This window comes from Rhipicephalus microplus, chromosome 4, assembly GCF_043290135.1.
Source record: "Rhipicephalus microplus isolate Deutch F79 chromosome 4, USDA_Rmic, whole genome shotgun sequence".
Classification (NCBI taxonomy): Eukaryota; Metazoa; Arthropoda; class Arachnida; order Ixodida; family Ixodidae; genus Rhipicephalus; species Rhipicephalus microplus.
In genome coordinates this window covers 9,468,195-9,493,394 of record NC_134703.1, presented here as the reverse complement: position 1 = coordinate 9,493,394, position 25,200 = coordinate 9,468,195, and the positions used below count along the sequence as shown (strand labels likewise).

At 48.5% G+C, this 25,200-nt stretch overlaps 1 protein-coding gene across 1 annotated transcript in view; it reads right to left on the bottom strand.

The window, feature by feature from the left end:
- LOC119171523 (atrial natriuretic peptide receptor 1) overlaps positions 1 to 25,200 on the bottom strand; it is a 770,478-nt gene that overhangs the window by 46,202 nt on the left and 699,076 nt on the right. Inside the window, exon 19 of the mRNA XM_075892139.1 lies at positions 17,857 to 17,955. Within this exon, the coding sequence (XP_075748254.1) occupies positions 17,857 to 17,955 (99 nt within the window). The remainder of the gene's footprint in view (positions 1 to 17,856; positions 17,956 to 25,200) is intronic.

Below are 25,200 nucleotides of genomic sequence, written 5' to 3'. Positions count from 1 at the left end.
TGTAGGGAGAGAGAGATAGGAAAAGGCGACTGCCGATTTCCAGCCCAGGGGTGCCGTCTACGTGAAGCCGGGGTCAAAGGGGTGTGTTGCCTCTGCCGGGGGGCCTTAAAGGTCCAATCAACCAGCATTGGCTCAACCCCCAGGATCCCCTTTTCCCCGGACACGGCAAAGCCACGCACGGTTAGGCGTGGGAGGGAGCCGAAACTCCCCCGTTAGCTCGGGTCCGTGGTGTCGCTACACACCAAACGCCTACTTGCGCAGGCGCCCCTGCGGGGCAGATTGATCTGAAAGCGTGCAGCTGACAATGAGTGCATGCAATAATTTGTTTCATAAACAATAGGAGGCATTTATTTGTTGGTGGGCTATATGACGCGTTCCCCTCAAAAGTGGTTTCCATCTCATTTTTTTTCGAGGTCATGGAACTCCAAACCGACGTGCGCAAAGCGCGTATTACATTGTGGTCTATGGCGGTTCCACCCAGTTTTTCTTCTAGCGATTCAGCCACCAGCGGCTTCACTTGCTCCCGTTGGCGGTGGCCGTGACTGCCACTCCTGATGTTCAATAGGCACCGCACACTGACCAGAGGGAGCTGCGTTGCTCACACTGTCACGTCTCAATGTTTCTGACATTCACCATTAGGGGCACGCAAGAAGGAGACGCGCTCGCGCCTCCAATATATCACGGGCACAATCCGCTGACATGCAGGGCGCGAGACGCGCGCGTCGCCTTTCATTTTTATTGATGCCGACACAAGGTCTATTTTTATTGATGCCGTCACAATGTTTATTGATGCCGTCACAAGGGCTATGCATTCTGGCGCTGCAGTCAGACTTGAAAACTCGACTGAATGACGCATATAGAACCTCCTTGGGTGTCACATGCGAGGACATATACGACGAGACTGCCACACTCCCCGCTGTGGTGTATGCCAAGCGTTCGGACATGAAAGTCAAGATTGCGCCAGGAGTTATGCCGGTGTAATAACCACGCTGCCAACAGACGACGCCCAGGAGAATCTGGTCGTGGTAGGTGGTAGAAACATTTTCTTACAGAAAATGTACCAGAGAGTTGTGGAATATTGCATGATTAAGTGGCAAGACCCTATTCCGGGATGCCCATGGAGTTAGCCGCTGCTCGAGCGCGCCTCACCAAGGAGCGTTGAGCATACAAGGTCGAGAAGCCGAGAAGATATTCCTCCGAAAAGTTTCTAGTTGGGATGGGGAAAGGAGGTGAAAAAGGAAGGGGATTGGTGGGGCACGAAGCGACGACTTGGTAGGTGTCGGCCAGGACCTGGCAGGTTGAGCAGGTGCCACTGATTTCTGGCAAAAAATGCCTGGCAACCGCCGGACTCAGATAGATGTTTGTCTGGAAGTGGCTTAGTATTCGCTCGTCCACTTTCTCCAGACCACTTGTAGGGTCCGAGCACCAGCGGCGCGAAGCCCGGTAATGGGCAAGAATTTCGTGAAAACGCGACAGATTCGTATTGCCAGATTCCGACTAGGGACATGGAGGGGCAACGCCCCGGATGAGAGAAGCGTGGGCAGCGGCGTTCGCCGCCTCGTTGCCGAGCAGGCGCGAGTGGCCTGTGGACCATACTATACGAATGGGGTGAGGGTTAAAGCGGCAAGAGGCTGCCAGAAGTAGGTCAGCTGCCAGCGGGGTGATGGAACCCTGAAGGTATTTATTTATTTATTTATTTATTTGTTTGTTTATTTATTTATTTATTTACATATACTGCCAATCCCAATGAGGGATTATTGCAGGAAGGGCACATACATTGTGAAAGGGCAAGATTTATACAGAGGGTACTCACTGAATTATTATAAAAACGAATGAGACAAAGCCGACAGAAATACATTTGATGACTACATCAGTACCACCAAAATACCTTCAGTAGCATAGGACATCAATTCCAACTAGTACTGAAAAAAAAGAATAGTGAGCACTTCAAACAGTGGACAAGAAAAAAACAGAGTTCGTCAATTCTGAAGACAATAAATAACATTCGAGCAGAGATGAAAAGGTTTCCAATGATTGACTGTTTGTTATACTGATTGGCAAGTTATTCCACTCGCGAATTGCTGGTGGAAAAAAAGAATATTTCAGACAGTCCGTCCGGCACTGATATTTATTCGGTGTCTGAGAATGCTTTTGTCGTGTTGGCCTTGTTTCTTTAAATGACATGTACTTTGAAGTGTCTATGTTTAGCTGTTTGTGAACTAACTGATATAGGAATTTCTGTCGTGTCAGTTTAGCGCAGTTTTTTATTGTTAAGAGACCTGCTTTTTTTAAAAGTTCTGTGGGTGAGTCAGTTATTCTGTACTTGTTATAGACAAATCTTATCGCTTTTCGTTGTATTCGTTGTAGGGCATTTATGAGATTGTTTGTAAAGGGAAACCACGCGACGTTTGCATATTCTAAGACAGGTCTGACGAATGCTTTGTAGGTTAGAAGTCTCGTTTCAGGTGGCGCGGAAGCGAGACTTCTACGAAGGAAAAACAGCCGTTTTAAAGCAGCTGATGTGACATGACTAACGTGGATATCCCATCTAAAATCTTGCGTTAAAGTTAATCCTAGATATTTGTGTTCAGTCACTACCGGAAGTGGAGAGTTATTTATAACGTAAACAAATTCAGATACTTGCTTTTTTCTTGTTATCCTCAAGAGAGCAGATTTTTTAACATTCAGGGTCATTTGCCAAAGAGCATACCACTTAGATATGAACTGCAAGGCATTGTTCAGTTTTACATGATCTTCTGGGGCGTTAATTTCCTGGTAAAGTATACAATCATCGGCGAAAAGCCTCACATTAACACCAATGCCAGCAGGTAAATCATTGATGAAGATCAAAAATAAAATGGGGGCCAAAACACTGCCCTGCGGTACACCTGACGTAACGTTGGCTATGGTAGAACTTTCGCGATTGACTTGCACATACTCTGTTCGGTTACTCAGATAATTGTCGATCCAGTCAGTAAGTGGGCCTGCGCATATCGTTGCTTCTAATTTTTTTATAAGTTTTTTGTGTGGCACCCGATCAAACGCCTTTGAGAAATCTAATAGAATGAAATCAGTTTGTTTTGTACAGTCTACATTGAGGGAGATGTCGTGAATTAGTTCAACCAGTTGGGTAACTGTAGATAGTCCTTTGCGAAAACCGTGTTGTAATGGCAATAATGTGTGTGATTCTGGTCAAGGTACAACGTTAGATGTTTAAGAATAATGTGTTCCAGTAGTTTGCAAGTTGTGCTGGTTAGCGAAATGGGTCTGACATTTGAAGGGTCGGCTTCGCTACCAGATTTATGAACGGCGACTACTTTTGCGATTTTCTATTCTTGGGGGATGGAACAGGTTGATAGGGACTTATTGAAAAGTATACACAAGTATTTGGCTACCCATTCAGCATATCGCCTAAGAAATTCATTTGGCAAGTTATCGGGACCGGCACCCTTCTTAGTATCTAATTTTAACAACACATTAAGCACTCCGGACTCTGTCACAACAAGTGGTTCAATATGTCGGGTGTTGCAAATGTCAACATCAGGCACATTTTCATCATCAATCGTGAAAACAGATTGGAAATAGTTATTTAGCGAGTTTGCTTTATCTTTGCTTTCTTCCGGGGCCGCGGGCCTAATACGGTTTTTGGGATTAAGGTAGTTCCAGAACTTCTGGAGAGACGTTTTCAAAAAGTTGGGTAGCGTACTTGTAAAATAGTTTGCTTTGGATATTTTTATTTGGGATTTCATCTTAGTAATAGCTTGACTCAACTTGTTCCGACTTAGTGGAGTAGGTTTCGCCTTCAAAGTTTTTCTGAGGCGCTTTACTTTACGCTTGCAATGAATAATTTCACGCGTTATCCAGGGATTGTGTTTTCGTGTTATCTTAGTTTTAGATGGCACGTAGTTAAGAACGCAATGTGTTACGACTGATTTGAAGCTTGCCCATAGTATTTCCACATTTGTGTTTGAATCATTCGCAAGTAGTTCAAATGAAGCAAGTTCATGGAAAAGATGATCAAGTATACTGGTGTCATCGGCATGGTTAAAGTCAAGATAGGCAGAAAAGGAGTTGGACGGTATAGGGATGTCAACTATAGAGACGGAGCCCTGAATAACTTCGTGGTCTGATATACCCTCAAGAATTTCAACCTGTGCATTATCTGCAGGAAAATGTTCGCTTAAGAACACCACGACGAGTATATTAGAACAGCACCCTTGGATACGGGTAGGCTGTTTTACGATTTGGGACAGATTAAATGTCGACATGATGTCAATGAGCGCATCCGTGCACGCGCTGTTGTGTTGCATGTTCGCCAGTTTATATCGGGTAGGTTAAAGTCGCCGAGCAAAATTAACCTGGCTCCGAGTACATGCCGATGCATATACGTGTCCAATGCCTGCAAGCTATCCTTGTCTGAAGATGGGCTGCGATAAACGCAGCCAACAAATACTGGGCGAGAAGTGAAGAGAAGCTTGCAAAATATTGCCTCGACTCCGATAACCTCAGGAAGTATTTCAAAGGAAAGCTCTTTTTTAAGTAGGATGGCCACACCTCCCCCGCGTGTCTGCCTATCTTTACGAATGATGACGTAGTTGGGAACAGGGTGAGCGCGAGTCCGTCAGGATGATGCATGAGGTGGGATGCGAGGCGACCAAAGCAATGGCAACCCCCTCAGCTTGCGTCTCAGGGTTGGCTCTAAAGGAGAGGCCATCAACGTGTTTTCCCTCTGTGATCACGGTGGCTGTGAAATGACCTGAGGGGGAGGGGCCCGAGATGTCTACGTAGAAAACGCCAGGGCGGTCGGAGTGTCGCGCCTGAAGTGCCGCGCAACGTGCTAGTTAGCGGCGGGGATGTAGCTCGGGGTTCATGTTCCGGGGTAGGGTTCCGCCCATAGTTTTTGCCGCCGAAGTTCCGGTGTGGGCGTCGGAGTGTCTTGATCGGAAATTGCATTGATGCCGATCATGTGTACTAGACATCGCCCTGAGAGCGTCTGTGAATAACGATAAATTTGGCTAACATGATGAGCTTGCCACAGCTCTGCAAAAGAGTTGTGTACCTTCAGTGCCGCGAATCGGCTGTTGGAGGTGGCAATGGGAAGGTCGAGTGCACGTTTGTATACCAAACGAAGGAGGACGTCCAGCTGGTGCTCTTGGTGACGGCGCAGGTGAAGGTAAGGTGAGGCATAGAGGACGCGACTGGTCACAAACGCATGGGCCAACCGCATGGACTGGGTCCCACGGAGGCCGCCGCGCTTGGTAGATACCCGCCGTACCATACGGCTCACCTGTTCGTCGGTGCGTCGGAAGCTTGCTATTGTGTCCTTGGGATCCAAAGATGAAGAGATGTGGAGCCCAAAAACTCGAATTTTCTCGACTGATGGAACGGGACCAGACGGAAGCAAAACCTGGGCTTGAGTTAAGTCATATACCGAGAGAATAGCCGACTTAGCTGGGTAGCACTCTAGACCACACGAAGCAGTGTAGGCGTTCACCAGAAGGGCAGCCATTTGTAGCGTCCTTGTATTTGTGCTGGGGGAGTCGGTGTTGATTCCGGGAACCGGTGTTGATGATGAGTGGGGCGAAGCTTCGGAAGGTTTTACCTGTAAACCGTGAATGGTCCGCCCGCTAGCCATAGCTGTCCGTCTGTTCGTTCGTCAGTCCACCTTCTCGCCCACCCGTCCATCCGTCTGTCTGTCTCTCTGTCCATCCGTCTGCCGTCTGCCTGTCTCTCTGTCTATCCGTCCGTTCTTCTGTCTGTCTCTCTATCTGTCTATCTGTATATCTGTCCGTATGTCTGTCCGTCCGTCCATCTAGTTTTGTTGCTTTATAGATCTTTCTTTTTGCAATGACGTATACATATCAACGCTCTTACATTTTTTTCTTTTAGTTTCTTCAAATGACGGTGAGACGTCCCCCGCTACGCCACCGATTACCAAAGAGAGGGAAGACCACTCAACCCCTTGTCTATCCGGTTCCCTTTTGGCTATGTGTCTCAATCACTTCTCAATTACAGGGATTCGTGCTGGGGCCGGCAAGTAAGAGATGCTACGACCTGTTTCTGTTTACTGATTCATTTAATTTATTACTAACCACAAACATCGTATACCCGCGTACGTCAACCACCACAAAAAATTATAACACATGATTTAGACACTCGCGACGTTCGACACAGGGCAGACACATAAAGAAAGTAACTGCAACAATACAAGGGTATGCATATATAAAGCTAACACCCGACGACAAAAATGATGAAGTTATCAATGAATAAAACCACGCAATGTCTCAACACGCTACCTCCCTTCCTGCAAAGCTAATCTAAATAAGGTACATAAAGTCCGTCTCACGAAAGGTTCATGTTGACGGGGGCCTCGGAGCTGGCTGTTCGAGTCGGGGCTCAGGGCTTCTTCCTGGGGTCATTGTCCAATTCATCAGCGTCTTCATCGTCTTCGTCATCGTCGCCTTCGTCGTGCCTCTCAGTGATTTCCATCTTAGTCCTCTTTCGTAACGCTCCATTCACTCGCCTCCTATTCCTAACTTTCATTCCTCATCGTACGGTCCTTGCCCCAGTCATCATCTCATCGCTTCTCATCGCTATCTGTTCACATTGTTATCTTCCTTTTCCATTCCGTCTTTCTACCATCTCGAGCTCATCGCATCGTATCTCTGACCCCCTCGTATCGTCTCGTAGTCCGTTTTTGTAGGACCCAACTCCGCCCCTCCGTGGCACCTAACCAATTGCCACTGTTGACACGACACATTTCTCTGTCAGTCGGAGTGTATCATCTTCTACGGCCGCCCCTGCCGCCCACACCATTAGAAAACCCTCTCCCAAACAAAGCCGAGCAAGTAAAAATGTACAAACTCAAGCCTCAGAGAGAGAGATGGGCAAGCTGTCCCAAGACGCTTTAATTACGGGCGTACAATGGCCCCGATGCTTCCGACAAAGTGCGTCGTCTGTAATGGCCAAGGTCCGGAATTTGCAGGGTTGTGTCGAAATGTTTTCGGCCGAACCAATTGCCCGGTTTCTGGTACTTGATGAGCCGATGTCCAGACCAAGCCTTAACATTTCCATGCAGCTCGGTGTCTCCCGCGAAATTCTCCGTAGCCGCCGCCGCCGCCGCCGCCGCTGGATGGATGGATGGATGGATGGATGGATGGATGGATGGATGGATGGATGGATGGATGGATGGATGGATGGATGGATGGATGGATGGATGGATGGATGGATGGATATGGCTGTACCTTTTAGATCGGGCGGTGGCTAGCGCCACCAAGCCGTAATACTTAATGAACCAAAAACTAGATTTATTTTTTTTCCTTATATAGGGAGGTTGAGGATTCGTACTTTGCAGCGAAGGGGTCAATTTTCACTAGTGCCTTGACTTTAGCAACCAATCAGATAACCTCCTTCTAGTTAATTTTACCTGCTTAAAGTCTATTTTGCCCTCACTGTCCCTAAACACCAGTGCTTTGAAAAACTCTGCGCCATCAACCTGAACTACAGGGTGAAGCCCTTTACAGAACATTATCAAGTGTTCGGCAGTTTCTTCTTCCTCTCCACACGCACTGCATAACGTGTCTACCCCTTCATATTTGGCCCGATATGTCTTTGTTCGCAATACTCCCGTCCTGGCCTCAAACAGCAGGGAACTACCCCAAGTATTATCATAGATCCTTTCCTTGGCTATTGCCTGCTTAAAAGTTCGATAGATCTCTTGTGCGGACTTAATCATGCCAATTCTCCACGTATCGGTCTCAGCTTCCTTCACCTTCTTCTTAACCGATAGTTCTTTTTGGTTTGGCCCCCTGCTGTTTTCCAAGTATTTACCAGTCAATTCTCTGGTTCGCTTCCGCAATTTTGTATCGACGGCTTCTTCGTAATTCAACGCCACGGGTGGCCATCCGCGCAGAACGCAGTAATGAGCCCTGGAGCCACGGAGGCTGACGGAAAGCCAGGTCGGAGTCGGCACAGGCGTTGTGGCAGGGTCACAATCCCCGAACCAACAAAAGGTGCTTTGCTGCTCCCGCATGCCACAAATCTGAAGGGTGCGCGCGGATTATTACCTCCGTACACTGTTACACTGTCTGTAGACAACAAGGCGCCGCCCGGTCCTCGTGTTTGCGCGGGGGGGACCCGCGAGAACAGTAGAAATAATCCTTCCAGGTACTCCACTCCGGAATGCCCATTCGTTACACCGAAGGTTTTCTTTTCCTTTTTTTTATGCGTGGGTTTAAGAAACGAGCGAAAACATCTTGAAAAGACCGGGCTTCAGTCCGTGTTTGCGAGGACGTCCCAATCCATTCATGTTGCAGAAGAATTTTCCCAGCGGGGAAATTCAAACAAGAGAAATGTGGGAGCATATCACCTTCGGGTTGCGCAGCGAAATTGAGACATTGCGGCAGTCTTAGGAATACGGTACGCGAACACAGCACACTTGTGATTCAGCCCTGGCGGCAGCGCGTCACTGAAGAACCAATCTGTGATTGTCGCTGAATCATCACCCACCACAAAGCAGTTTGATTCCGTGTTTCTACCGCGCACAACACACTTGAAACCTTCAGAATCACCGCAGAAACTCGTGGATGACGCGTGGACAAAACGCACACTGGTCACAGCTGCTCGTCGGATGGTTTGGCACGCAGCATTCAGTCAGGTGTGCGGAAGGTTCACTACCATGCGAGCACATCACACACTTCGCCTGCAGCGTCCACTCTCGGCACAACCGAACAGAGGATACACACGTTTCAATACGCTTTCATTACACACATGCACAAAATTTTAAGCTCTTATCGAACATCTCAAACCAAACGAAAAGCGGGATGGCGGGAGAACATAGGTGACACAGGCAGCAACACTGAATTACCCTCGCATACCATCTCCTGCCCGGCCTCTGCTGCACCTGTCAGTGAGGGAAAGGGACCTTCAACGCGAATCGCGTGTTTGAATTGGCTGAGAACGTAGCGTATGTGCTATCCTATGCAACTGTGACATTGGGCGTTGTACATCAATACCGATCATGACGCCCCCTGCCTCCTAACGAGGCGCGACACTTCCGTGCGGCGAGACGCCGTGAAACCATTTCAATTCGAACTTTCACCTCGCCTCGTCGATACCGGGCCGCTTCATCTTTTCCCACAAGTCAGCCCTCCCCGCCTCCTATCGAGACACGACACTATTGTGTAGGGAAAACGCCGTAGCTTGTCTGTTATCTTTACTTGTCTCATCTCATCACATGTTGTGCAGCGTCTATTTAGGTATCTCGACCAACCACCTCGCATAATCTGCCTAGCTTGGGCCACAGATACCAGTCACATATCTTGTCTATCTGAACCTCACCATTTCCCAGACTAGTCCCCCTCGCACCCTCTCTCCGACAAGTGGCGAGATCTAGGTAACCTCACATTCACGGACTCTATGTTCTCCCTATCACTGGGTGTGAACCTATCCCAGGTGGTACCACTCACTCAGTGATCAACATCCGATACCGTGCAACACAAAACCACAATAACCGAGTAAACTACCTGCCTCATTTCAAAGCAAAATCAACAAAATGAAACAAGAGCACAAGCCAAAGCAAAACAAAATAAAAAAAACTGATGCTTCGACACAAGGTCTTCACTTAAGTAACGAGCACAATGACCGAGCAGAAATCATAGAACATAAAATGACATACAACATTGTGGACTCTTATGACCCTAGCCGATCACCGAGCGCTCAGCGTCTACCAGTATGCAGACCTTTTCCCCGACTCCGAGTCCCAGATCCTCGTTGAATGATCCAAACTTCCACCTACTCAACTCACTTGCGGAGTGGGGCATGTGCGAAGCTATCTGATAAGACCACCGCTGCTCATGCCCGGGCTTGGTGCGCTGTACATCGAGTGTGCTGCAGTTCCTTTTTGGCCCCACAAAAACCACCCCGTTGCGATCTAGGCATTCCTCAATCTCATCTACTCTCTCTAACGTTCGGTCTACCACCGTGTCGACCAAGACACCGACAACTGCATCCTCAGAGAACCCATTTTCGTCCAACTCCATATCTGCTACTCCTACTCGTAATGTCTCATCGTCTCGTGGGACCTTCGAGGTAGAAACCGCAGCTAAACCGTCTGTATCCGCTCCAGCAACCTCAACAGCTTTTGTTTCACCCAGTTGCACCGGCGTGCGAGCGTTTTCCCCTAACACGCACTCGCTCAATGGCGAACATCCTCCTCAATCACGGAAATTACATTAACCACATCCACACATGGTGAACCGTGACTCGTTTTTACGGAGCTTCTTTCCTCGCGAATATTTACGGTCGCGATTGACCTCTGCGCGTCACCGTCGTGAGGAGGAGTTGCGTCTAGGTTTTCAGATTCGAATTTTGTCACCATCTCATTGTCTTTGTGAATGCGGCTGTCACCCGTCAAATTCCAATTTCGTCGCCGGTACCGATAGCATTCTCGCCAAAAGTGACCAAACCTGCCACAGTTATAGCACCCGCCGGGATAAGGGAGCTGCTTCGGGAATTCCTGCCAGTTCTGTTTCACCTTATTGCGTACTGCCAAGCTCTCCACAAGTTTTTCGAGGCGGTCAAGGCGGCTATGCATCTCATGAACATCTGTGTTCTCTTCTACGTATCGAACGGGTAACGAATGGCTCCTCGACACTTTCTCATTCTGTTCCTCCTTGACCGCTATGGCAATGGCCTCGTCAAACGTTTTCGGGTCTCGAGAAAGAACAAATCTGCGGACCGGATCCCTCAGGCCTAATAAAAATTGCAAGAGCAATTGTTCGGCTAGAATTTCGCGGCGCAGTGAAGTTTTCACCGGATCCTGACTATCGGAGCTCGCCAGGGTGGCGGTCCCGAGCATGCCCAAGCGACTTGCAAATGACCGCACCTCCTCATCTGCCCTCTGCCTCGCGTTTAAAAACCGTTCCGTTTTGAAGATAAGTGGCCCCGTATTGAACCTCTTGAGGGCCAAATATTTGAACTCAGAAAAAGTTGCAGCCGCAACGACGCCATCATCCCACCACGCAAAATCGTGCACCGCGCCTACCATCTTGCATCGTGCTATGCAGACCAGCTCATTATCCCGCCATCCACCCAAGCAACCAACCTGCTCCAAAATTTTCAAGAAACCCCCAATATCAGGACCCGTATCACCTCCCATAAACGATGGAACCATGCCCGCTAACATTAACGCGCCCATTTCTAGTGGGTCGTCTCTGTCGGTCATCTTGGTAGCCTGCTCGTTCATTTTGCCGCCTCTCCTTCCCTAGTACGAGGGTGAAATCTCACACCATTGCCCCAGCAGTAATCCCACCGCTGCCACCACTTGACACGTCCCCCACTACGCCACCGATAACCAAAGAGAGGGAAGACCACTCAACCTCTTGTCTATCCAGTTCCCTCTTGGCTATGTGTCTCAATCACTTCTCACACACAGGGACTCGTGCTCGGGCCGGGAGATAAGAGATGCTACAACCGGTGTCTGTTTACTGATTCATTTAATTTATTACTAACTGCAATCATCGTATACCCGCGTACGTCAACCACTACAAAAAATTATAACACATGATTTAGACACTCGCGACGTTCGACACAGGGCAGGCACACGAAGAATGTAACTGCAACAATACATGTGGGTATGCATATATAAAGAAAACACACGACGACACAAATCATGAAGTTATCAATAAATAAAACCACGCAATGTCTCAACACAGTACCTCCCTTCCCTCAAAGATAATCTAAATAAGGTGCATAAAGTCCGTCTCACGAAAGGTCCATGTTGACGGGGGCCTCGGAGCTGGCTATTCGAGTCGGGGCTCAAGGATTCTTCCTGGGGTGTGGCAGCTTGGGCTAGTTGGTATGGCATGACGATAGGTATAGCGGGAAAACAAAACGACGACACAGAGACAAAGGGTCATTGTCCAATTCGTCAGCGTCTTCATCGTCTTCGTCATCGTCATCTTCGTTGTGTCTCTCAGTGATTTCCATCTTACTCCTCTTTCGTAACGCTCCATTCACTCGCCTCCTATCCCTAAGTTTCATTCCTCATCGTACCATCCTTGCCCCAGTCATCATCTTATTGCCTCCCATCGCTATCTGTTCGCACCGCTATCTTCCTTTTCCATTCCGTCTCTCTACCATCTCGAGCTAATCGCATCGTATCTCTGACCCCCTCGTGTCGTCTCGTAGTCCGTTTTTGTAGGACCCGACTCCGCCCCTCCGTGGCACCTAACCAATTGCCACTGTAGACGCGACGCATTTCTCTGTCAGTCGGAGTGTATCATCTTCCAGTAGAAAACCCTCTCCCAAACAAAGCCGAGCAAGTAACAACGTACAAACTCAAGCATCAGAGAGAGAGATGGGCGAACTGTCCCAAGGCACTTTAATTACGGGCAAACAATGGTCCCGATGCTTCTCACAAAATGCGTCGTCTGTAATGGCCAAGGTCCGGAGTTTGCAGTGTTGTGCCGAAATTTTTTCGGCCGAACCAATTGCCCCAGTTTCTGGTACTTGATGAGCCGAGGTCCCGACCAAGCCTCAACGTTTGCATGCAGCTCGGTGTTTCCCGTGAAATTCTCCGTAGTCGCCGCTTCTTCGTCATTCAACGCCGCGGGTGGCCATCCGCGCAGAACGCAGTAATGAGCCCTGGAGCCACGGAGGCTGACGGAAAGTCAGGCCTGACCCGGCACAGGCGCTGCGGCAGGGTCGCATTCCCCGAACCAACAAAAGGTGCTCTGCTGCTCCCCCATGCCACAAATCTGAAGGGTGCGCGCGGATTATTGTCCCCGTACACTGTCTGTAGACAACAAGGCGCCACCCGGTCCTCGTGTTTGCGCGGGGGGGACCCGCGAGAAAAGTAGAAATAATCCTTCCAGGTACTCCACTCCGGAATGCCCATTCGTTACACCGAAGGTTTTCTTTTCCTTTTTTTATGCGTGGGTTTAAGAAACGAGCGAAAACATCTTGAAAGGACTGGGGTTCAGTCCGTGTTTGCGGGGACGTCACAACAGCATCTGGAGCGGGTCCAGTGCGTTTCCTCCAGCACATGGCGTTCGGCGCATTCTTTGACCAGCATGGAAGTTTTCAAGCGGGAAAAGTCGGAGAGCTTTATTTGCTGTCGCTTTGAGTGAAAAAGCATGCTGATGAAAAAAGAAATCCAATAGCAATCCCTATTTTGATACAATGCCGCGATCACATTTAACGTTACATTTATCCAATCATTTAGCGGTAACCTTCGGGTGTAATTTCCACTCGCAGTAGTTCTGACGAGCGCCACGGCGAGTTATTCAGTCGGCACCATTGTTTTAAAGCATTAGAGGGCCCCTTTAATGAGCTTTGCCACTGAAAACTGAGCACTACTGGGCGTGCGGGAGTACCGTAGTTTGGCCATTAGATGTTTGTCACAGAACGAGTGCTAAAAATGGGCGCGCCGCCAAATTCTTGCGATAACGCGCGGGAGAGACGCCGGGAGGTCAAAAGAAAAAAAAAAGAAAACAAACATCCAAAGCTCCCCGGGCGCGCGTCTGACTTGTTCTTTGGGCACAGCCGGCGTCCGCTGGCGCGCCAAAAAGGACCACTTCTAAATTGTCCACGCTTTCGTGGTGTGGTTCGGGAGGCTGATGCTTCAGCCCTTGGAATTAGCCCGGCGATCGCCCCCCTAATTAACGGGACCTGTGTGTGACAATTAATCTGGCGTCCGCGACACAGGACCTTTGGTGCAAAGTGTGTCCAAAGTAGTGAGAAAGAGCCTCGAGTTATGATAGTGCTATCGGAACGATTTTGTGTGTTGTTCAGTGTTCTCGTTAACGAGTGCAGGGGAGTGTTCCGATAGACTGATTAGGCAGATACTTTTTGCACGCGGCAAGGTTTTATTTGCGAGTTGCGAGACACCATGGATCTCGAAATGTTAGTAGCTCTTGGTAAGAAGATGGGTCTTTCTGGCACCTAACTACGAAAGTGGGTCACCCAGAAGGAAAAAGAAAAAAAAGAGAGGGCCAAAGAAGAAAAGGCAGCTGAGCTGGAAAAAGAAAGGCTGGCGGTCGAAAGAGCCAAAGCGGAAAAAGAAGCTGAGTTGGAACGCGAGAGGTTGGCAGCTGAGAGGGCCAAGGAAGAAAAAGCAGCTGAGTTGCAATCCAATGGAGAGAGAGAGGTTGGCAACTGCGAGAGAGAAGGAAGAAAGAGAGGCAAAGGAGCAACAGCTGAAGGAAGAAAGAGAGCAACAATTGAAGTTGGAATTGGAGAGAGAAAAGTTGGCAGCTGAAGGGGCGAGAGAAGAAAGAGAGGCAAAGGAGCGACAGCTGAAAGAAGAGAGGCAAAGGAGCGACAGCTGAAAGAAAGAGAGGCAAGGGAGCGACAGCTGAAAGAAAAAAGAGAGCTGCAATTGAAGTTGGAGCTGGAGAAAGAAAGACTGGCAGCTGAGAGGGCGAAAGAAGAAAGAGAGGAAAGGGAACGGCAGCGACAGCACGAGATGGAACTCGAGCGGCTCCGTTTGCAACAGCGAAGTGAAACTCCCGTCCAAGCTAGAGTTCAAAGCAGCGAACGGGAAGATCATGGCTTCCGCTTGAACCCAAGCAAGCTGCTCGTAGCGTTTGATGAGAGGAAGGACGACCCTGACGCGTACCTTCACAGATTTGAGACGATTGCAAGGAGCCAGAATTGACCGGAACATCAATAGGCAACTGCGTTGAGTACTTGCTTTAGTGGTGAAGCGCTCAGTGTGTACGGTAGGCTGACGCCGACCGATGCAGCCAACTACGCAAAGGTGAAAGCTGTTTTGCTGAAGCGATTTAGATTTACTGTAGAAGGTTTCCGGGACAGATTTCGGACAGGAAAGCCAGCTGATGGTGAGACGGCTACGCAGTATGCCGCCCGACTTTGCCATTATTTCGACAGATGGATTGAACTTTCAGGGACAGCGCAGGAGTACGATGAACTTAGAGAGCTTATAATTAGAGAACAATTTCTTACTAGTTGCCACCCAAGTCTGTCGCTGTACTTGAAAGAGAGGAAGGCTGAGTCACTTGAAGGAATGCTTGAATTGGCTGATCAATTCTTGGAAGCACAAGGTGGAACTAATTTGGCCAAGGTCAAAAAGGATTGTCCCGATGATTCGAAGAAATTGGCTCCCGAAGAAAAGAAGCGTGCACCAGAGAACATTCCGCGATGTTTTCTGTGCAACCGAGTGGGTCATCGCGCGAAAAACTGTCGAACGATCTTTACGAGCCCTACGGTTGTAAAATGTTTTAAGTGTGGACAGACTGGGCACAAAGCAGACGCATGTCGAAACGGAGCGAGTCAAACTCACCAGGTATCCTGTGTGCAAGCGGCACCGAAATCTGATAATAATGCCGTCACAGATGGATTCGTAGAGTTGAAAAATGGGGAGAAAATTCCTATTGTGGGTGCTGTAATGTCAAAACAGCCAACCGGTGTTGCGAAAGGAATGCCAACGCTGCCTGGAAAAGTTGCGGGTAAAAAGATTACGGTGTTAAGAGACACCGGTAGCTCCACGGTTATCATGCGGAGAAATTCGGTACGGGAAAGTGAGTTGACAGGCAGAACGAAACCGGTTTGCCTAATTGACCGGACAGTTCGGATGCTTCCCGAAGCAGAGATTGAGGTGGAAACCCCGTACTTCAGCGGGAAGGTTACCGCTCTATGTATGACGACCCCCCTTTACGACCTTGTCATCGGAAACATCGACGGGGCGCGAAGACCGAATGATCCGGAATGTTTGGGAGAAGACCCTAAGATAGAGCCCTCGCCAACCCAGCGACCGCGAGATACAGTGGAGCAGCATCCCGTGACGGATCTCACTAGAGCTCAAGGTGAACCCGTGGCGCAAGAGACAGCGAATGAGAAGATAATCGAGTTGAATGAGTTCACGTGCTGGGCAGCTGGACGTACGTCGGCATGACCTCAACCGACAGACAGTGTAAAGATGACGGAGTCTGCCAGCCGGGCCAAATGTCGGGACATGAACAAGCGGGTGAATAACCGGACAGGATCGGTTGAGCGTCATGACCCGCTAGCAGTGTCGGAAGAGACAACGATGGCTGAGACGCCGCCTCAGATACCGTCGTTGGAAAGGGCTCACCGAAAAAGAACTAGGAAAAACAAGAAGTCGAGCGAGTACTGCAAAAAAGGGCGCAAGCGCTGCTCGAAGTACTCAGGATAAGTGCTGAGGTCAAATTGGAATGCGTTTGTCTGTGTTGAGCCTCAATGTGTTGTGTTTTGTTATCCTGTGTCACAACTGTATGTCGAGTGAATCAAAATGTTTTTTACGGTGATGTGATGAATAGTGTTGTATAATTGTTGTAAAGACAGAACTTTGTACGTTTGTATTGTTTGGAATGTGTGATGAAGCGTTGTACTCATGTACCTGCGGTTATATTTCATGTGTGTGAGATTGAATTGTAATGTCCAATCGTATTGAGTGATATATTGTGAATGTGACCTGTCATGAGCGACGGACTATGTTACAGTCTTTGAGAGTGTGGTGACTGTTCGCGCTCGTTTGTGTGGTTGCGAATATTATGAGATAATATTCTTAAAGTGGGGGCAGTGTCACAGAACGAGCGCTAAAAATGGGCGCGCCGCCAAATTCTTGCGATAACGCGCGGGAGGGACGCCGGGAGGTCAAAAGAAAAATAAGAAAACAAACATCCAAAGCTCCCCGGGCGCGCGCTCTCCCCTCGGAAGCGTGGCTTCGCCGACGAACCTCCTCCCCCCACATGGGCGGCCGAGCAAGCCCGCGAAATTTCTAGAACGAAAGAGGCATGGTCATGCCGAGTTGAGTCATCCGACGCGGAGGGCATTCGAACCGTCTCGCCCTCTCCCCAGGCTTCGCTGCGTATCGCGCCGACAAAATGACGAGAACCTTCTGAAATCTCGCGCGGAAGGTATTTAATCGAGCAGCCGAGACGAGAGATGAAGGAGAAGACGGAAGTTAGTGCCAGAGCGCATAGGGATTGCGCCGTGCTGTCGGCGAAGGTTTTGTCCGTGGAGACAAAGCAGGAGAAGAGGATGATTTCCACCTGAGGGGTGAAGGCTCGAGCTACAGGCAAGAGCGTGTGTCTACCGCTATCGAGCGAGGACGCGTGGCAACAGCTGCGTGTGTGAAGCCGACGTGTTTCCGGCGAAGAAGTTTGAAGCTTGGAGAGAGGCCAACTGAAGACGCGAGGTTTCCTGGAAGAGAAACTTCAGGGGCAGCGGAACGACAACAACGCTGGACTTTGAGTGAGTGATTCTCGAAAGAGTATCATCCAGACTTTTGTTAAAAGAACTTTGGACTGAATAGGTTTTTTATCTCTTTAGTCTTTAAGTGTCTTGGTTGTTCAATGCATGCGACTGCATTGTGGAGCGTATTGTTGTCTGTGTCCATTGTTTCGAGTGTGGCTGATTGTACTGTGTAGTACGTTGTTTGATTGGTGACATATTGTATGCAACTATTGTGGAGTGTGCATTCTTGTGTATTTTTTTCGATCTGCCATTGTTGAGAATACAATTTTGTTTGTTTATCAACTCTCGGCTCTGACTTGTTCTTTGGGCCACAGCCGGCGTCCGCTGGCGCGCCAAAAAGGACCACTTCTAAATTGTCCACGCTTTCGTGGTGCGGTTCGGGGGGCTGATACTTCGGCCCTTGGAATTAGCCCGGCGATCGCCTCCCTAATTAACGGGACCTGTGTGTGACAACGTTCGGGGCTCGCCAGGCAACAAAGGTGCTTTCCCAAAATATGGTCAGTTACACAAAAATAGGCACTTTCAAAAAAGATCACAATTGGCACTTCAAAAAATAGGCAGTTTAACAAAACATAGTGCTCCATGTTACCGGATGTCTCTATTGAGCATACTCACGCAGTCCGTTTGATTCCATTCTGGAAGCCGTGTTGACAGTGTCTCCAAAAAGGCAGTATCGTGGCATTTTCAGTCCAACAACACCCGCTGCACATGCTCCTGTAAGAATAAATAAAACATAGTGTAGGTATTTACCTCGTACCAGGTTGCGCCCTTTTAACCATGTCCATTTTACGTTACGTTGGACTCTATTAGTAAGGAACGTTCAAAGGCGTCAATCTTTGGTACTCCTCCGATAAAGGAGCGAGCATTTATTAGGTATTCAATATAACGAAAAAAAAAGGCAGATCCCCTGTACAGCGGGAATAGATGATATGAGAAGCACGAATGAGAAAGGTTGACATGCCACTTTAAAATCAGCTTGAAGTTACGAGGTGGAGGTAAATTATGCCGTACATGGCTTCAGTGTGATAATTATCATGTTTGGATGTGTCGTTTACCTTCGTCATCTATTGACGTCACGTACGGGATACCAAAGTAAGTATTTGGGAGCTAACGAAACGACTGCGAGCCCGCTATAAGTGTGGTATCTTGTCATGATCTTACATGACACGCGTGTCAGGATTATCATGTTTGCACTAGTCATATATTTCATCATCCATTCACTACACGTAACACCAAATTCGGTACAGGCATCGTTCAGTCGAGTTTTTTAGGCTGACTGTAGCGACAGAATACATAGCCTAGTTGATAAAAAAAGAAACCTTCAGAAGGCTTCGGTGAAAATGGAACGCAACGTGAGCCCCTCGCGCCCTGCCCCTGTCGGCGGATTGTGCCCGGTATACATTGGGGACGCGAGCACGCGTCTCTTTTCTGCGTGCACCTAACGGTGGATGTCGTAAACTTTAAGACGGGGCAGTCAGAGCAACGCTGCTCCCTCTAGCCAGTGGGAGGTGCTTATATATGGAGCTAGCAAAACGGCCGTGAGCGCATCATGAAGGAACCAATATACTCCGTTGTAGCGTTGACGCGCGCGCACGCTGAGCACAGAGTTAGCAAAACGCGAGCACTTTATATTCTCACGCCAAGCGCGACCAGCGTCGGTCGGCGCGGCCCGAAGGCAAGCGGCGCGAAATGCGACAAGCTGCATTTCGCGCCGATGCGTCACCCAGAGAACACTGCGTCTCCCTCTTTTCCTGATGGAAGGACGCTGGACGCGCTGAAACGCGCATGCATCAAAGCGACGCAGCGCGGCGTGCGAGTATATGGCAGGACCAGCACCTGGCGGGACAACGCCGACGTGACGTGACGAAATGAACGCCGGCGAGCACGCGCACCACGTCCTGTCGAGAAGTATTGGCGCCAAAACTGTGGCATGTAGTCACGTTCTCACATGACACGCATCTCATGATTATCATGTTTGCTCCAGCCACATACCGTCGTCAACCATAGGCGTCACGTAATACCAAATTTGGCGTATCTGAAACTAGCAAGACGGCCGCGAGCGCATGATCAGCGTGGCATGTAGTCATGTTGTTACATGACGCGAATGTCGTGATTATTATGTTTGGATGTGTTATTTACCTATGTCATTCGTTTGAGTCACGCAATACCAAATTGGTACGTGTGAACCTAGCGAAACGGAAGCGAGCACAACATGAGCGTAGCATGAGTCATATCCGCCATCGCATCATGTGCATGGCATGTAGCCAATTTGTTACATGACACGCATCTCAGGTTTATCATGTTCGCACCAGTCTCATACCATCGTCATTCAATCATGTCCCATAATACCAAATTCAGCATAAGTGAAGATACCAAAATGGCCGCCATCGCATCATGAGCATGGCATGTAGTCATGTTGTTACATGACACGCATCTCATGACTATCATGTTTACACCAGTTACAAACCTTCGTCATCCTTTCACGTACCGTAACACCAAATGTGGTATATGTGACGCTAGCGAAACGGCCACGAGTGCATCATGAGCGTGGCATGTAGTCATGTTGTTACATGACACGCATTTCATGATTTCCATGGTAGGGTCTGTCGTTTGTGTTCGCCATGCAATCATGTCATGCTATACCAGTTTTGCAACACGTCATGTGAACGAAACGTCCCCACATCCCCACGTCATATGCCCACGTCATACCCCCAGTCATATGCGAGTCACGAGCATGCGCAGTGGGTATGTGCACAACGCTGACGCACGAAGCCTGACATCATGTAACTAACTAATGCTCCGAATTTAAAGAAAGGAAATTGATTGGTATTTAACGTCCCAAAACCACCATATGAACATGAGAGACGCCATAGTGATGGGTGCCGGAAATTTCGACCACCTGGGGCTCTTTATTTAAAAAAAAAAACGCAGAGCAAGTGTGTTTTTCAAGGGGCCCCTCAAACGGTGCCATAAGATATTCCAGTGAGGAGCTCGAAGTTGTGAGTTTGAAGAGCATCATTCCATCAGAACTTAAGGGGCGAAGCTCCTCTTAGTCTAACCTTGTCCTGCGTGTAGCGTAACCGGCAGTATCGGACAGACAGACAGACAGACAGACAGACAGACAGACAGACAGACAGACAGACAGACAGACAGACAGACAGACAGACAGACAGACAGACAGACAGACAGACAGACAGACAGACAGACAGATGGGCGGACGGAGGGAGGGAGGAAAGGACAGTCGGGCGCTTCGCCTCACTCATCATCATTCACTCCATGAATATGCTGTGATCTTTTTGGATCGGTTCAGTGCGAACTGAGAAAAAAAAAAGGCAGATCCCAAGTACAGTGGGAATCGATGATATGCGAAGCACGCATGAGAAAGGTTGATATGTCACTTTAATATCAGCACAACAATATGAGGTGAAGGTAAATGATGCCGTACATGACTTTCTTGTCATGATTACCATGTTTGGATGTGTCGTTTACCTTCGTCATCCATTCGCGTCACGCGATACCAAATTTAGTATGTGTGGAGCTAGCGAAACAGCCGCGAGCACGCTATGAGCGTGGTATATTGTCGTGTTATTACATTACACGCGTGTCAGGATTATCATGCTTGCACCAGTCATATTTCGTCATTCATTGACGTCGCGTAATACCAAATTTGGTATATGTGGAGAAGCCGTATTGTGGCAGGAGCCGGGCTGACCAGCCTCTGCCACAATACGCGGCCCCCGTCCTTCTACGACGAATTGCTTACGGGACCCCGAGTAGTTAAAGGTTTAGGACTCCCTGAAAAGCTCTTTTTTGCCCCACACCGAACCGCCAGTGCCAGGAGGGGCCGTCTGATCGGGAGGAATGCGCTAGTGAACGGAAACATACACAGACCACTGACATCAGAAAGGTGAAGGGGAGAGGGGGGAGAGAGATGAGGGGGGAAGTGGAAGGAAAAGTGGAAGAGGGGCACCCGAGGGGCGTCCACCGTATATTATTTTTCTCTTTTTTTTTCTTTCCTTTTTTTCCCTCTTTCCTTGCCCTCTGATTTGAGATTGTATAAAGCTGAGCACCGACAAACTGTATCTTTATTCCTGATGAAGGCCAGACTCTAGGCCGAAACGTCGAAATAAACCACGTTGTGACCGCTCACGGAGGATCTACTAGACTCTATATATATATATATATATATATATATCATCAGCCTGACTACGTCCACTGCAGGACAAAGGCCTCTCCCATGTTCCGCCAGTTAACCCGGTCCTGTGCTTGCTGCTGCCAATTTATACCTGCAAACTTCTTAATCTCATCTGCCCACCTCACCTTCTGTCTCCCCCTAACCCGCTTCCCTTCTCTGGTAATCCAGTTAGTTACCCTTAATGACCAGCGGTTATCCTGTCTACGCGCTACATGCCCGGCCCATGTCCATTTTTTCTTCTTTATTTCAACTATGATATCCTTAACCCCCGTTTGTCCCCTAATCCACTCTGCTGTCTTCTTGTCTCTTAAGGTTACACCTACCATTTTTCTTTCCATTGCTCGCTGCGTCGTCCTCAATTTAAGTTGAACCCTCTTTGTAAGTCTCCAGGTTTCTGCTCCGTAGCTAAGTACCGGCAAGATACAGCTGTTATATACCTTCCTCTTGAGGGATAGTGGTAATCTACCTGTCATAATCTGAGAGTGCTTGCCGATTGTGCTCCACCCCATTCCTATTCTTCTAGTAACTTCAATCTCGTGGTTAGGCTCAGCGGTTATTACTTGCCCTAAGTAGACATAGTTTTTTACAACTTCAAGTGCACTATTACCTATCTCGAAGCGCTGCTCCTTTCCGAGGTTGTTGTACATTACTTTCGTTTTCTGCAGATTAATTTTAAGACCTACCTTTCTGCTCTCCTTGTCTAACTCCGTAATCAGGAGTTGCAATTCGTCCCCTGAGTTACTCAGCAATGCAATGTCATCGGCGAAGCGCAGGTTACTAAGGTATTTTCTATTAACTCTTATACCTAACTGTTCCCATTCTAGGCTTCTGAAAACCTCCTATAAGCACGCGGTAAATAGCATTGGGGAGATTGTGTCCCCCTGCCTTACACCCTTCTTGATTGGTATTCTGTTGCTTTCTTTATGAAGCACTATGGTAGCAGTTGATCCCCTGTAAATTTCTTCCAGAATGTTTATATATACTTCATCTACACTCTGATTCCGCAGTGTCTGCATGACGGCTGGTATTTCTACTGAATCAAACGCCTTCTCGTAATCTATGATGGCTATGTATAGTGGTTGGTTATACTCTGAGCATTTCTCTATTACCTGATTGATAGTATGAATGTGGTCAATTGTTGAGTAGCCTGTTCGAAATCCTGCTTGTTCCTTTGGTTGATTGAATTCTAATGTTTTCTTGACTCTGTTAGCAATTACTTTTGTAAATAGCTTGTATACTACAGAGAGCAAGCTGATCGGCCTGTAATTCTTCAAGTCCTTGGCATCTCCTTTCTTATGTATTAAGATGATGTTAGCGTTCTTCCAAGACTCTGGTACCCTTCCCGTCAGGAGACACCTCGTAAACAGGGTGGCTAGTTTTTCTAACACAATCTGTCCTCCATCTTTCAGCAGATCTGATGTTACGTGATCCTCACCAGCAGCTTTATATATATATATATATATATATATATATATATATATATATATATATATATATATATATATATATATATATATATATATATATATATATATATATATATATATATATATATATATATATATATATATATATGTGTGTGTGTGTGTGTGTGTGTGTGTGTGTGTGTATGTGTGTGTGTGTGTGTGTGTGTGTGTGTGTGTGTGTGTGTGTGTGTGTTATCCCACAGACATTTTCCTCGTTCGGGAGCACTCTCCCCTCCCAGCGCCGCCTTCCTTGCAGGAGAACCGTGCAGTTCCGGGGATAACGTCGCTTCCTCCAACGAACCACCTTGCAGTTCCGGGTATGGCTGCGTCTCCTCAGCCGAGCCACTGTGCCGTTCCAGGAAACTGGTCTCGCAGAAAAGACCAAAACGTTATTTAAGGTCGTGTGGGCCCCATGTTTAGAGGATTTTCTCCAGCTGACGTGTTCGTGCTGGCCGGCTCTCTACAAACGACAACCTGCTACAGTAAACGCTCCTTTTTGTTTCTGTTTTCAAAACGGATTGCCTCCCTGCTTCGCCTTCGGGCAAAGGCATCAGCGAAGTGCGCTCGACTGCTCGCCGCTCTTCGCCACCGCTACCATCGCGACACAGCAAATTCCTAACAGTGGTTGGCAGCTTCGGGATACGATATCTTACGTTTGGCACGCCTGATCAGACCCCTGGAAACTCGAGCACGACCGACCTGATATCAGCGTTTGGATACGCCGGTATACGCTACCCTGTTCTCATCGTTTGGCAAGCTGGGACAAGCAACCCCGGATGTCAACATTGGCAAGTTGGACCGGATCCCTGAAGGCCTGCCACTGTTCGACGGCAGCCACGAGTTGGACCATCGTCAGCTACTTTGGTTGGGTGAGTGCCCAACGTTTACTGTTCATTTCGCCAGACCTCTTTAGCACAGGCAGATGTTAGGAGAGTGTTTTGATTTGTTTCGTTTTGTTTTGGTGGTTATAATTTAATATTCACCTACTTTAAACCACGAGATTAGTTTTAGAGTACGGTGAATATCAGTAGTAGAGCATCACGAGGGACGAGATCACGATGGAGCAGTACCTGGTGCAGGACTTCCTTGAAATTTGTGGAGCCATGGGGATTTCCGCCGGGTCCGCTAAAACAAGGGAAGCGATTCTTGAGGTGATGCGGGCAGAGAATGTGACGGCCGAGGAGGCTGACGAGTTTTGGGAGCTCGTTTTTGAGCAAAAGAAGAAGGTCGAGAAAAGCCGCGGAGAGCTCGAAGCTCAAAAGCACGAACAGCAGAAGGCCGAAGAGCGAGCGGCTAGAAGTCACGAGCAGTGGCAAGCCGAGGAGAGTCGAAAAAGGAGAGTCAGTATGAAAGAGCTTGATCTTAAAATACAAGCGCTTAAATGGGAGCGAGCGAAATACCAGCTCCACAATTTTCAGACAGGCGAGAACATTGCGCATTTTCTTGATGATTTTGAAGTTGCCTGCTGTAATGTTGGTGTTAGCCGCGACCTTTGGGGGGAGAAGCTCGCCACGCTGTTGCCACGCAAGATCGCGCATGTTTTGAATTGCTTACCCTTCGAGGAAGCAGGAAACTTCAGTCATGTTAGATATGCCGTGATAAGATATTTTTTTTTCTTTCAAGTCATGCTGACGAGGAAAGTCGGAGCGATGAAGACAAGGCTGAAGCGCCACGAAGGGCGCTAAAGGATGACGGCCGCCGAAAAGAGCGTGAGGATGAGGCACGCCGTAAAGCGATGGAGGCTGAGGTCCGTCGAGTAGCGCTTGATGATGACGCTCGCCGGAAAGTGTTAGATCATGAGGACAGAAGGAAAGCGCAAGAGGCTGAGGCACGTTGCTATGCGCAAGCCGCTGAAGTGCGTCGGATAGAGCCAGACGCTGAGGTGTATCGCGAGGAGTTAGGGGCCGAGGCCCATCGCATAGCTAAGGACGCCGAGGTGCACCATAAAGCGCAAGAGACGGAGCCGCTTCACAGCGCACGTGATCATGATGAATCGCGTCAAATAGAGCAGGAGGCAGACTACGAAGGCCTGGGAACATGGGTTATCATGGAAAGGGAGAGAGAACCCTCACGAACTAAAGAGACACCTTCAGTCGAGATGGTTAGCCTTAAAGACATAGGGAATCCTGTTCTGTCGCAAGCAGACACAGCTAGCAACGGGCCCGAGGAAAAGCTAACTAACCAGTCTGGAGCTGTGACTCCACAAAGTGAAGGCAGCATACTTGCGAGTCTGAATACCTGTGCTCTGAGCACGGTGATCAATTTCGTTAGGCAGAATCGCCGGCGAAAACATAAGGC